Consider the following 14732-nt stretch of genomic DNA (forward strand, 5'->3'; position numbering starts at 1 on the left):
TACACTGACCTGCACACACACCTTTTTATAACCTTATTTTAGCACAAATGTGGTTGCTAGGAGATTTGTGATATAACTGCAAAGCCTCCATAACTGTCCTACACACACACACACACACACACACACACACACACACACACACACACACACGCACACACGCACACATGCACACACACACTAGTGCCCTTGAGCAAGGTGCTGAACCCCTAAGTGCTCCTTCCACAGCACTTGACCCTGCACTCTGACCTGTCAGCATAAACTACGTACATGTTGAGTGCTGTGTGTGCATGTGTGGATCTGGCAGAGCTCTGCTATAAGCCAAATTCATATTATATATATTGTATGAGATGGGCCCAAAACTTAATAGTAGTAATCATCATCTTAATCGTTTCATGGCAGTGTAGTCACATAGTTACTGTTACGGACGCCAGTTGGTGTCCATTTTGCTTTTATTTCCCACTTCCTCTTATTCTTTATGGAGCTGATTTATAATATAATAATATATCTATTATGTGTGGTGCTGTGAGATAAAGACTCCAAATCCCATGATTCCTGGCGTGTGACGTCATTCCTTGTGTGCGCCAATCTGGGCACCAAGAGTCTAGACGAGATCTCTACTAATAATGCTAATAAATATATGAGATATATATGAGACGTGGTCGGACTGTAAATGACGGAAGGGGGCAGGGGCCCTACACCGGAACCCCCAAAATATCGTCCGGCGGTCCCAGAGTCTTATTAGTCGTCAGACTGATAGACTGGGTTCCCAGATTGTGTGTGTGCTGGCTTTATACCAGTGTACAGGGATGCCATTGGTGGCTCAGAGCATCATAGGTAAAAGCATAGATGCTAGCTGTTGAAAAGAGAGACCACATAGTAAATGTTAGAGCTTACAGACCCTGTTGTGTCCATGCTTATAACACTACCTGCAGATGGCTTTATAAGGGGGACAATGACAGGGGCACTCTTGTGCTCCTTGGGGCTGGTCAGGGACGAGCTTGTTGAGGAAGAGGAGGGTGAAGAGGAGGGGACACTGGAGGACTCCCTCTCTCCGCTCTTCATGGCCAGAACTGAGTGGCTGTCCAGGCTCTTAGGTTTTGGCAACGAGTTCTCTGGAAGAGATAAACATATATATGACAATGACTGAATGATTTTTTGGGTGAAATACAATATACCATATGATCCACGGTGTGGGTTGCGCTGTGCCACAATAACCTTTGTACCTCTAACAATGCTCCATAGTGTTTTGTCTTTTTGGTACGAATGTGTTGTGAAAGCCATCGATGTATCATAATGTATGAAACATGAGAAGAGCAGCTTTCAGCTACATGAGAGTATGTCTAGCAAATCCACGTAGTGACTCAATGTCTGCACTGAACCTGTGGAACCTGTTACAGTTACCTGTATATTGAGGATGGGCACTGCTCTAACATTAAAAGATAAGTTCACTCAAAAATGAAAATTCTGTCATTATCTACTCGCCCCCCTCCATGCCGATGATGGAAGCCGGGTGAAGTTTGTTAGTCCACAAAATCCTAATCTGCCGTATTCCAAGTCTCCACAAGCCCTGAGATGCCAAGGTGACTTGAAAAGATGTCATTTACACCCAGTTTTTTAGCTGAAATCTTTACTCTAACAGGCTACAGTATATAGTACAGCCCCCCACCTCATTGGAGCACCTGGCTAGAGTGAGGATTTCAGCTAAAAACAGGGTGTAAATGGCATCTTTTCAAGTCAACTTGGCATCTCAGGGCTTGTGGAGACTTGGATTACGCCAGGTGAGCAGTATGGAAGCATTTGATGTTTTTTTCTTTTTTCTGTTTTCTGTTTTGGTTGAAAGTTGGTCACCATCCATTTTGAATTGTTGAGGAGAACTCTGCAACGGCGTTTTGCTGTGAAAGTCCACAAATGTTTTTTTTGACTAAAAAAAACGTCACCCGTCCTTCTATCGGCATGGGCGTGAGAGTAGATCATGACAGCATTTTCATTTTTGGGTGAATCCCTTCAACTGTGCACAGACACCACCTGCCCTCACCTTTGAGCACAGACACATGCTGCTGACGTCTCTCTCTGTAGTTCCTGATCTCGCTGGCCTCCGAGTCGCGGAGCTCCACCTTGTCGTAGCCGTACCAGCCCAGCAGCTCGTTCATGGTGCTCTCTGCGAAGGTCTGCACGAGGAAAAGAGGCAAAGAAATGGCTGATTAGACTTCTATGTAAGGGGATAGGGTAACTGAGCCGGAGCCGGGCCTGCAAATAGGAAACTGTGACCTTATATCTTAGGGTTGTTAGTGGAACTTTTGATCCCGCGTTTAAACATAATCAGACCTTCCTACACTGACTGAATCAATGCATGGGATTCTTTCTTAGCCCCGGCCCCGTCGGAGAAATGAATCCGAGCACAGTGGAGTACAGTATGACGCTCTTTTCCATGATGTATTCAAGTTGTTTACTCTCGCTAAATCTGAGACGGAAAGGTTTAAAACCTAACACCAGTGTGAAATCTATGAATCATCCTTTGTTTATCTCTTTTAATTGGGGAAAAAAAGAGGGCGAAAAGAAAACTGCTCTCCCCAGATGGGATGTGTGGTCCCTTTTTTTTTTATTACGACCAGATGAAAAAAACAACACAAAGGTCTCTCTCTTTATCCACCCACCTCTCTCTGTGGCTTTGGGGGAACCGGATTGGAGGAGAAACCCGATCCGGAACGGGCAGAAATCAGAGCGGGACACCCTACACCACAGCGAGGTCCCACGGTTCTCGGAAATGCCCCGCTCCTCTCTCTCTCCTCTTCTCTCTCCAATGTCCAGTACTCTCACTAGTCTCTCTCCCACTCTCTCTTTCTCCAGCCTTGCCTATCCCTCCCCTCGGCTGTCTCTCTCTCCACTCCTCTCCCCCCCCCTTCACACACACCATCCTCCCCTCCACCCCGGCCACCTTCCAGCCCTGACACCCGACACAGCGCTCCCTCTCGGGTTTCACCCTTTTCCAGCACAGCCAGTCTGCTGTGGCGGTGTTGTGTAGTGCTGTAGTAGGACTGACTGCACATTCTTTCCTCACTCCGACCTCTGCTCTGCACTATGGGCCTCAGAGAAATGGATCTCTCCCTCGCTCGCTCACTTTTCTGCTGTGTGTGTGTCTGCGTGTGCGAGTGTACGAGTATCACATCCAGCTAAATATGCCTAACGATGATTAAAGTCAAGTATCCGGTGTCTGTGGGGCTGCGCTCCGGCTCTGACGTGGAGGGAGTGTGGGTTCGAGTGTGGTGTTGAAACGGATTGGTTACTGAGACAACACTGGGCCGGACCTCAGCCGCGCGAGAAATCACACTGTTTGTCTGCCTGTCTGTCTTTCTCTCACTTTCCCCTCGCCGCTTCATAATTTGACACTTTGAAGGCCCACATCCCCATGGCTTTGACCCTACTCTACTTTACCCTACTCTACTGGCTACACTTTAAGACTTTGAGTCTTCTCCATTCCACATCTTATCTAAAGCAGAGGGTCTCAAACCTTTTCACGTCAAGGACCCCTAAACTGACCCCAATTAGACCACGGACCCCCCCCCCCCCCCCCCCATTTGGCAAGATTTTGTCCCAGGGTCCCCCATCTGATACGATTTTTGATCTCAGATGTTTTATTACAGAAAGCGTATGAAACCCAATACCAAAATAGTCATACATACATCCTGTCATTGTATTATTTATGGATGGAAGTAGGCCTACAGTTAAAATAAATTATTTCCCATTTTGCTCGGGACCCCCTGGAACCACTCAACGACCCCTGGGGGCCCCCGGACCCCACTTTGAGAAACACTGGTCTAAAGAGTGCTCTAGTGTTCTGCTGTTGGACTGTATTGATGATTATGTCGGGGGAAACCTTGCTATATGTTACAGTACACAGCTCAGTGTCATTTGGTCTACTATTTTCTCATTAGTGAAAGACAGGCGTTTTTTTTTTTTTTACCCTTCCCTCCGCTTCCCACAATGTTGTTTTTGTTTCTTTTTGGCAGTTCAGACAAACATCTGCTTTGTGAGAGTGACAAGCCGTATCCCAAACCACAGAGAGAGCTGCAGCCAAAGGCAACAAACCGGGGCCGACCCCGAGGTTCGGTCCAGGCAGGCTTACATCAAGCGGGGATAGCGTTTCACTTGTTTTGATTAAAATTAGTTAAGTTGTAACACGACACCTCCCCTGGATATCAAACGCCACAGTCCAAACCACTTACACAAAAAGAGCACATTTCCTCTCTCTCACGAAGGCCAGAATCTGCCCCGAAAACTTGCTTGTCCTTTTAGATTTCTCCGCTCTGAGTTGAAGGAGCCTTGCGTATCCCTTTACCACCACACTCAAAGGTCTCAAGTTGCCAATGCGCAAACCCAAACAAAGCAGACAATCCATGTATTTGTTTCCATGCAGCAGCGGGACCATGTTGGTAGAAGGGAATCATTACTTTGAATTGACTTAGCTGTGCAGCATCTGTCATTATGAATAAAGAACAGTGGAACAGTGATTTGAAGCAGGTGTCAATAATGATCAGTCACTATGTTCCTATAATACTCCAATTGGGACTTTATTGTGATGTATAGTATACTTCAAAGTTCTGTAGCCTAATGGATCACCACGTAGCCTATAGCCTACAGTAGCCGATAATGTTTTTGTAAGGGAGATGTAGGCTATTTTAAGGCTATATAAATGTCCTCTCTCTTTCGGGAGGTGTGATGGTAAGCCTATGTGGTGCAGCAAGTGTGTGCACTGCAGGAGCAGGGAAGAAGTGACGCACATCTGGATCTCCGCTGGACATTAGTGTGCGCGTCTGGCCACAGCTGGCCTGACATGGCGTCACTAAAAGGCAAAGGCTGGCCTACTAGGCTATTCACTGCTATCAAAATGAAAACGCCTCGAGTGCGTGCGTGTCATTTCAGTTTAGATTACACTGAAACTTCAATAAATAAAAATCGATTATTTCTTTGATTTGGCTGACTGACAAGAAGAGAAAGGGAATGTAAAACCTTGCAAGCAGCAAGAAATGTACCCCCTAGTTGAGCTGGACTTGATTTTTCAATCCAAATTTGTGATAAACGGCACTTCCTTCCTAATTAATTATTTTCAATAAAAATCAAAGGAGCGGCGCGCATAAAACATAATTCCCAATAAGACTGATTTGTGCGTAGTTGACTTATTCTAAGTAAGTAGTTGTGTGTGCGTGAAGAAGTTATAGCTCCCTCTGTAACGATCAACACAGAAAAACAAAACTATGAACGGGAGTCAGTCAGTCAAACAGACAGACAGACAGACAGGCAGACAGACAGACAGACACCCACCTTCATCTCCTGGTTGATCTCCCTCTTGACGGGGTGCGCGGGTTTCCTGCTGCGTTTATTTTCCGGTGGTCTCCCTTTCTCCATCTCTGGCATAGTCCTGGTCTGGCTGGATCCGATCCGGCTCAGTGTTCGGCGTCACCTGGAGAGTTTAGGCGAGGAGCGGAGAGCGAAAGCTGTCACTCCCTTTGGTGACAGCGGCTGTCATTCCCGGTCTGAGTGCCTCATCTGGGGCTCCGCACCATTCACGTCCACTGAACATGCGTGCACTTCGCTCCGGGCTGCCAGGAGGCTCCGCCGCCGAACGAACAATCCCCCCTCTCTCTTCTCTCAGCAGCGTCAAACCGGACACAATACAAGCGATATGACTTCCGTTTAGTCGTTTCAAATTAAAAGCTTTGTTGAAGAATTTGTGGTTTTTTTTACCCTTTTTATTTTTTTTAAAGTAGGTTCAAATTAATTAAGCATGTATGTCATACAGGGGCCATAGTTGTGTTAACGCTAGGTGAGGCCAGTGTCACATCTTTGGTCCACAATTTCTAGTGGCACTCCTGCTGCCTTGCACATAAGACCATAATGCCTAGATTGCTGATCCCTTTTTAATGAAACATTGCTAACATACAATGTTGTCTAAAATGCAAAATCAACAATGTATTGGGAACTATTTGCACCATAATATAGCACAATGTATAGGACTATCAGTCAAAACTTTCAAAATTATACCCTTGCTTGAGTAAATGTTGCAAGTTTCGGTAAGGCTTTAGAATACAGCTTGCAAATAACCATGTAACTACAGGGTAACAAGACAAGACAGTATAACTACAGGGTAACAAGACTGTAGTTATAGTATAACTATGGGGTAACAATACTGTAGTTATAGTATAACTACGGGGTAACAAGACTGTAGTTATAGTATAACTACGGGGTAACAATACTGTAGTTATAGTATAACTACTAACTACGGGGTAACAAGACTGTAATTATAGTATAACTACAGGGTAACAAGATCTGTACTTATAGTATAACTAGGGTAACAAGACTGTACTTATATTTATAACTACAGGGTAACAAAATCTGTACTTATAGGGTAATTACAGGGTACCGCACCTGTACTTATAGTGTAACTACAGGGGTGCGGGCTGTATTCTGAAGCTGTGTCAATTCGCCCACACTTACATAGTAACTAGAGTGCAACTACAGGGGCGCGGGCTGTATTCTAAAGCAGGGGACCAATTCTGCACTTACAGGCCAAGTAGCCTACAGGGTACCACACCATAGTATGTAAGTGTGGGCAAATTGACACAGCTTCAGAATACAGCCCACGACCCCATAGTTACCCTGTAAGTACAGGTGTGGTACCTCGTAATTACCCTATAAGTACAGATCTTGTTACCCTGTAGTTACAGGCTTCACTTCTTGTACCCCGTAGTTACACTATAAGTACAGGTATGGTACCTGTAATTACCCTATAAGTACAGATCTTGTTACCCTGTAGTTACACTATAAGTACAATCTTGTTACCCTGTAGTTATACTATAACTACAGTCTTGTTACCCTGTAGTTATACTATAACTACAGTCTTGTACAGTCTTGTTACCCTGTAGTTATACTATAACTACAGTCTTGTTACCTATAACTACAGTCTTGTTACCCTGTAGTTATATAACTACAGTATTGTTACCCTGTAGTTACACTATAACTACAGTCTTGTTATCCTGTAGTTACATGGTTATTTGCGGGCTGTATTCTAAAGTGTTACCCAAGTTTCTTTTGAGAAATAATATAGGCTACTAGCCCAAGAAATATGGCAAATATCAATCCGACTGCAGCATCCAGAGACAAAACGGATAAAAGAGAGTAACTTCCATTCAAACTTGTATTATTTACTTTATTTACTTTATTCACTTTATTTACGTTATTTACTTTATTACTTTATTTACTTTTTACCAATACAAAGTACCAAAGTGAAAATTAGAAATAGCCTATCGAAACACCACCATAACACAATATAGGCTAATATCATCCTCTTATCAAAACTTTCAAAAATAAAACTCTAATTGATTAACACAATTTGGTTTGAGTAGGCTATTGTAGGCTATAAAGTGTAAAACCGATCATTTACACACAAATATACCATGCTTATTGGGGAAATATAGCCTAAGCAGGCTATAGATTCATGTAAAGTTCCATATTTAATCTAATCAATTCATAGAGTTTTGATTCTTATATATTTTTTAGTTTTGATTCCATTTTTGGTTCCCTTTATGTCATGCCTTTATTTTGAAATCAAATTCGCCCCACTACCGCTCTTTTATCCTTGCCCTCTGTGTGTCTTGACGCCCCCCCCCCCCCCCCTCTCTCTCTCTCTCTCCCTCTCCCTCTCTCTGGGTCTGGATGGGGAAGGGAGGGCCCTCGGATCCGATGTAACCCAACACCTGGCGCCCACCCCTCCCAAATCTCAGCAGATACATTACACGAGGAATGCAAGGACTGTGTTTTATCTGAGGGGACACAGGACAAACACTGTCTCTATATTCTTGTCTTAAAATAAAGAGATGAAACAAGCCGAGGGAAATGATACCGTGGCAGAATGTTTGGGACTTTCTCAAATGGCATCTGTTTGATCAGTGGGAGTGTGTAGGCCTCTGTGTGTGTGTGTGTGTGTGTGTGTGTGTGTGTGTGTGTGTGTGTGTGTGTGTGTGTGTGTGTGTGTGTGTGTGTGTGTGTGTGTGTGTGTGTGTGTGTGTGTGTGTGTGTGTGTGTGTGTGTGTGTGTGTGTGTGTGTGTGTGTGTGTGTGTGTGTCATAGCTTAGCCACACATAACACCGAAATCTCCACAATTGGCCCCCGGGCCACCGTTGCCTGGGGAAAAGTACCACAGACCCGTACACAGGGTTGATGTTGGCAGAGGGGGAGGATGGTATGTGTTCCATCCTGTGTCTGACTGCAACATTTGTCTCAACACACACGGCTACGTTTGGAACAACTGGTAGGCTACTTTTTAGAACTGGACTTATTATTCTGTGGATGGTAAAGACTCGACCGGATTATTAGCTATGTTTCCCAACTGCAAGTGGATGAACAAAAGTATGAATTTCAGAAAAGTATGAATTAGGATTATTTTTCCTAAAGGAACGGTTCACCCCAAAAATGAAAATGCAGTCGCCCTGTTGACTGTCATGCAGTTGAAATGTTGAAATGTGTGTGTGAAATGTGAAATGTGAAATGTGTATAACACACAGGGAGGTTGCCAGCACAAGTCGAGAGAAAACCAGGAACCTCCCATGGACAAACAATTCACCTGCATGTGTTTCATGGCATGAATGAGGATGACAGAATTATCATTGTTATATTGTTTCATTGTTCATTGAACTGTTCCTTTAAGTTGCCAGTCAACTAGAATACAAAACACTTCTGTAACCTGGAGAAGTACCACAGAGTGACAGAAACGCTCTTATGCACGTCGATAGTTTACAGATATTTGGTTTCTGGGACATAAACAGACAGCCCACCAATCATGGGCGCGTCTGGAGGTAATTTGATGCAGGGCAAACATCAGAACTGGCCACATAGCACGGGCATATCATGCTTAGGACGCACGGGTAGATACCGCCCCCCAACGGCGGCAACGTGCCACTCCAAATCACAGAGGGATCATCTTACATCCCCAGCCCTCTCTGCTAATATGGGAGACTGTAGGCTAAACCAGCATTTTCAATCATCTCTTAAATTGACAGGGCCAGCGCACTGTAATCACGGGTCTGTGGACAGTCAATGCAAATAGTGGCCAAATTTTATGATTCAGTCCAGATGTTGGGGATTGTAACTTTAGGCCTATAAATAGTGTTCTGTGCCATTTGTATACCGTAAGTGGATTTTCTGAGGGAATGGTGAGCCCCCCCGCCCAGAGGAACCTAGGGACATCGCTCCCTGCAGAGGCACCAGATGTGCGCTGTTATTGAGAGGCAGAGAGAGAGAGAGAGAGAGAGAGAGAGAGAGAGAGAGAGAGAGAGAGAGAGAGAGAGAGAGAGAGAGGCCTTTTGTGAGGCATCAGATAAGCCCCCGTTCCCAAAGCCGGGCCGGATCGGGTATCATCCGTGGGTCTACGCGCGGGGGCGAAACCCAAGCCCCGCGCACCGGATCGGGTTTCTGTTTACACGAGCGCGGTCCCTGGATTCCTCAAACCAGAGCCGAGGAGCCGAGGCAGGCTGCGAGGGACGAGGGAGGAGAGAGGGAGAGAGAGAAGCTCTCAAGCGGCCTGCTGTCCTGTCCTGTCCTGTCCTGTCCTGTCCTGTCCTGCCCTGTCTGTCTCTCTGCATGTCTGTCTTTATGCCAGTAATGTCTACCTCTACCTGTCTCTCTGGAGTTTGGCGACCGACCCATAGTGAAAGTTCTGAAACAGCTAGACGAGAGAGAGGGGGGGGGGGGGGGGGGGGGGGGGGGGGGAGATATTTAATTTAAATTTATTTTATTCTATTTTATCACATTCAATTTAATTTGTTGTATTCCTTTTTGAATAGGCTATCTCCAGATTTTGTGACTTACTGTTGCTATGTGTTTTCTCAATGTAAGATGCACCTGATCATGCCAATAAAGCCCCTTTGAATTGAATTGAGAGAGAGAGAGAGAGAGAGAGAGATAGTGTGTGTGTGTGTGTGTGTGTGTGTGTGTGTGTGTGTGTGTGTGTGTGTGAGAGAGAGAGAGAGAGAGAGAGAGAGTGTGTGTGTGTGTGTGTGTGTGTGTGTGTGTGTGTGTGGGGGGGGGGGGGGGGTGGGTGTTTGAGGGTGAGTGTAACTTACTTCCTCTCTCTCCTAAGAGGAGGAGAGAGAGGAAGGAAAAGATAAGCAGGGATGCAGTGGAGCCACCTAAACCGCACCTTTTTATTTACTGACTAGAGTTGACTTTTTTTTCCTTTTCTTTTTTAGATGAATCAAAGTTATGACGTGAATTCAGAGTGCAGGCCTACATCAAACGGATACATGAACATGGTCCTTTAAAGGGACAGTTCAGATTTCAGAATGAAAATTCTGTCATTAGCCTTGCCCTGGCTACTCACCCCATGGATCATGTATTAAAATAACTGGATAGTTATTGGGGACCTGCCTGACCCTCATTCATACCATGAAACATGCAGATGAAGTTTGTCCATGTCCATGCGGTCATGGTTTTCTCTCGACTTGTGCTGGCAACCTTGTGTGTTATACAGACAAACTTCACCTGTTTTTCAAGTGGCATGGCAGTCAACAGGTGACTGAATTTTCTTTTTTTGTGAACCATGGCCTACTTTTTCTGAAATTATTTACACCAGCAGTTGGGAGACATGGGTCTTATACCATCCACAGAATAATAAGTCCAGTTCTATAAGTAGGCCTAACACAAATCCAGCAAAATAGCTATTTCAAACGGTGGCTCTCTAATAATATTACATATCAAACAACTGATATTTTAAGAACCATTTGCTGCAGCTGAACTATAATTTGGAGAACTAACGTTTCTCTTTCTTTTCAACAAGCCATCACTAAACACTAGGTGTCGCTGTTGTCACAGTCACTTAAAACCTGCAGAGACTGTGCAACAGGTTGGATAAAATTTTGAACGTTGTATATTGATGATGTTTCTACCTTGTCATTCGACCCCCCCCCCAAAAGCCAGTCAGAAATTAGGCTTTTGGGTTTCACCTGTTGAAACAGAGATTCATCTTATGCTTCAATAGTAATGCATTAATTCTAACAATAACCATAATGATTATGGTCATAATCGTAACAACAACAACAACAACAACAACAATAATAATAAAAATTCTAACAATAACCATAATGATTAAGGTCATAATCGTAACAACAAAATAATAATAATAATACATTATTATTATTATTATTAATAATAATAATAATAATAATAATAATAATAATAATAATAATAATAATAATAAGAAGAAGAAGAAGAAGAAGAAGAAGAAGAAGAAGAAGAAGAAGAAGAATAACAATACTATTAATAACAATAAATACATATTATTATTATTAATAATAATAATAATAATAATAACTTTCTCCATGCTTCCCTTTACTCATACTCCTCCCAGTTGGCTATTACAGTTGTATTTACATTATACATAGCCTACTGTTCGCAATCAGTAGGCTATTTGCCACCATGGTGGGGAGCCCGACTCGAGCCTGTATTATATAGGCTACGTCACAAGTCACAGACGCGCTGCTGCTGGTATAAAAAGCTCGGTACAGTTGCAGCGACCACATTAGAGAGAAGCAGCGTCTGTGGGCAGCGTCCTCCATCTGGCCAAATCTTTGCAAGAATATATTTTAAAAAATGTCTAAAATGACGATTGTTCAACTTGGAGTGATAGTGCTCGCCATATGTTTATCAACACAGGTAGGTTGATATTGATAATTCATTGATGTATTGCTTCTTTGGAGAAATGATTTTCATAGCCTATAGGTTTATTGTGTAGTGGGTAGGCCTATAGAATCGTGCTTATTTTGGTTATTATATAGGTAGAAATAATGTGCTATCTGGCATGCTCATGTGTTGGACAGGTGGCGAACATCCTACAAACAATTAGTCGGTCTATGAATAGAGTAGGCTACTGCAACAGGCTAGACTGAGTTCTCCCCAGGGGAATCCCCCCCAGGGAAATTAAAAGGATCACGATCCAGTCTGTTTGTGTCTTACAAATTCGCTTGAATTTGGACAATTGGTTCCCAGTCATCGTTTTTCCACTTACATTTGTATCTCTTATGATCCCTATCTTACACTGGACCGAATGAATTAACGGGAGTGTATCGTCTTCTCCTACCTGTGCAGTGAGGGAGGAAGGCTAAAGTTTATCTCGGTGTGCCGGTGCGCGGTGTGCCAGAGGATGAGAGGAAACCTGCTGGACGCACCGTCGGCCATCCATTTGCGCTTATCTATTTTGCAGGCTTTGTTGTTAACAAGGTAGATGACATCATGACATGATGAGCCAGATGAGTTGCCAGAACGGCAATCGTTTCAAATGTCTTAAAGGAACGAATTGATTATTTTCTCAACTAATCAATTATAGCCTACAATTTTTATAAAACATCACCAAATGGTGAAAAATGTCAAACACTTGTCTTTTCCCCAAAGCCCAACAAGATGGCATCTTCAAATGGCTTCTTTTGTCCTGACCAACAGTCTACAACCCAAAGACAATCAGCTTATTGTCATAGAAACCAGAAAATATTCACATTTAGCCGGAACAAATTTTTTAATAATTTTTCTTCCAAATCTGTGTAGGGTAGCGATTCATCGATTATTAAAAAATAGTTAGCAATTAGACACATTTTCTGTCAATTGATTAATGAACTAATCATTGCAGCTCTAAATTATTAACATTTTAATTGGTGTTTTGGAATTCATTGGCTTTCACTACTGTCCCAGTATACAGTAGGCCTAGCGAGCGCTCCTTTCTGGCGTCCCTCACCACGCCCGCTGAACTGGCAGTGCGATTCCACCATGCCTCGTCGTTGACATCCTCCTCCTCATCGCTCATTTATCTACCGTGTTGGTTTGCCCTTGAGGTCTGAGGTCATACGTCTGAGGTCTGAGGTCATATGCAAGCCTGCTTCTCTTCGTGGGCTTGCATATGCACCTCGGCTGCTGTGCGACCTCACCCGCAGCTCGGCCGCTGTGTGGCCTCACCTGCCCAACTGTTGAACAATTGTGCACCATGCCGCGCCATCGGCCCTTCAATTATAGTAGTGGAGATTATTTATTTTTGTGAAAGCTCACCAGTTATGTCTAATTGACAGTCTATATGGAGCATCTGGTATTCATGGTTATTTCTTAAGAAGCAAGCAGAAGCCTTTTAGGAGAACTCTCTTCATCCTTCCCCCTCTTCCTCCCTCCCCAAACAGGTGGTCTCCTCCATGAATAACACCACAAACGCCACGGCAGCGGGGAACTCCACCAACGCAGGCTCCAACCCCAATGCCACCACCATGGCCCCCGACACCTACAGCAGCTCGGCCAACTCCACCACACCCACAGCAGGGGGCATCTCACTGCAGGCGGGTGTCTTCTCCCTCCTGCTCCCTGTCATCATGGCCACCTCTCTCCTGCACCACTACTGTTGAAGCCTGGACTCCCAACCCCCCAACCCAACCACACCCTGCTTCAAATCCCCTCCCAGCAGCCCTCCCCCCAACCCTCTCCACCCCTCCACCGCACTGAACAGAGACCACAAGACACGGATGGACTCCACTCCACAACCCTCTTTAAAAACAACAGAAAATAGCCTACATGTGTCAATTCAAGAGACTGACATTTCTCCCCCCAAAAAGGAGGGTGTACCCGTCACTGGAGACCATCAAACCAGACCAAGTCCTTCTCAGCCCCCTCAGCACAGAATCAAGAGGAACGGCAGCACGCCCCAGCCTCCCTCTTGGCTTGCGTTTCCATAGTAACGCATCACATTTTGGAGATGCTCAGGGCTGCACGGTTGTTGTGTCACATGTCTTGATAAAAAGAAAAGAAAAGAAATGTGGACCACTTGAGTGGACAGAGGTTCTCTTTGTTCTTTCAATTTCACCTGGCGATGAATATCCAAATGCTTTTGTACGTAAAGTGAGGTTTGGGCACATATCGGAGATAAAAAAAAATAAGGAAAAAATATCATTTCAGTTGGGTTTTCAGAATTTGGCTTCATGAGTCTTTTTATTGGAAATGTCAGAGAGATGTATGTAGCAAATGAGTTGCCACAGGACTTCTGTCAGTTTTGCCTTGTGATTTTTAAAGAGTTTGGTCTTTTACAAGGAGGGTATGACTGGCACCTTTCCCCCTGCATCCATGGGTTAGACCCAGGAAATGACTGTACGTAAGCATATGGGAAGGGTTGATGTTAGATTTATATTTCCCCCCTTATAGTTTATATTTTGTATAAATGGAAATGTTATAATGTTTGTTAGTTTGGGTAAGATGGAAGACATGACAATGTACAATAAATTATGAAAAATGACAACTGTACTTGTTTCTTTGATTCTTGTTCTGCAGCTTCTTCTAATAAAAAAGATCTTCTTTTACTACTGTTGAGACTGATATTTTAGCCAGTAGTCGATCTTATAGTGCAGCATGATCCACTCTGTCAGATCGATGTAACTTATCTGCTGGATCTCTGTGGTGTCATTCTGATGTAGCTGGTTAATGGGGCAGGGCGTGGTGATGATGTATTCATTATGACTGAGCTGCCACAGGGTCTAGACAGACAGCTGCTGAGCTGGACTCAGCATTCCCTGATGCCCCTCTGGATAAGAGCCACAGCAGCACACACTGACTGGGACTAAACCAGTATACCAGCGTCCTCAGTCCTCATGTACAAGCTCTAGACTAGCCTGGCTCAACGGCTCAACATTTCACTGTGTCACAGATTCTTTGTCAAATGT

The 14732-nt window shown here is 44.2% G+C and overlaps 1 protein-coding gene and 1 long non-coding RNA gene across 4 annotated transcripts in view; one reads left to right on the plus strand and one right to left on the minus strand.

Annotated features, from left to right (window-relative positions):
* The window catches only part of LOC310782685 (sine oculis-binding protein homolog), a 17026-nt gene extending 11461 nt beyond the window's left edge, over nt 1–5565 (minus strand). For all 3 annotated transcript variants that reach the window (XM_083643409.1, XM_083643407.1, XM_083643408.1), the window contains exons 1-3: nt 5320–5565; nt 2036–2168; nt 927–1112 (exon numbers count right to left, since the gene is read on the minus strand). In XM_083643409.1, coding sequence (XP_083499535.1) covers nt 927–1112; nt 2036–2168; nt 5320–5412 — 412 coding nt within the window. In that variant the 5' untranslated portion in view covers nt 5413–5565. The remainder of the gene's footprint in view (nt 1–926; nt 1113–2035; nt 2169–5319) is intronic.
* Nucleotides 5566–11578: 6013 nt separating this feature from the next.
* On the plus strand, nt 11579–14372 carry LOC310782475. The gene is made up of 2 exons (XR_014553023.1): nt 11579–11703; nt 13209–14372. It is a non-coding gene; the product is annotated as an uncharacterized lncRNA (long non-coding RNA).
* Nucleotides 14373–14732: the final 360 nt, after the last annotated feature.

The sequence above is a fragment of the Poromitra crassiceps genome (genome assembly GCF_964638095.1).
Source record: "Poromitra crassiceps genome assembly, chromosome: 9".
Taxonomy (NCBI): Eukaryota; Metazoa; Chordata; class Actinopteri; order Beryciformes; family Melamphaidae; genus Poromitra; species Poromitra crassiceps.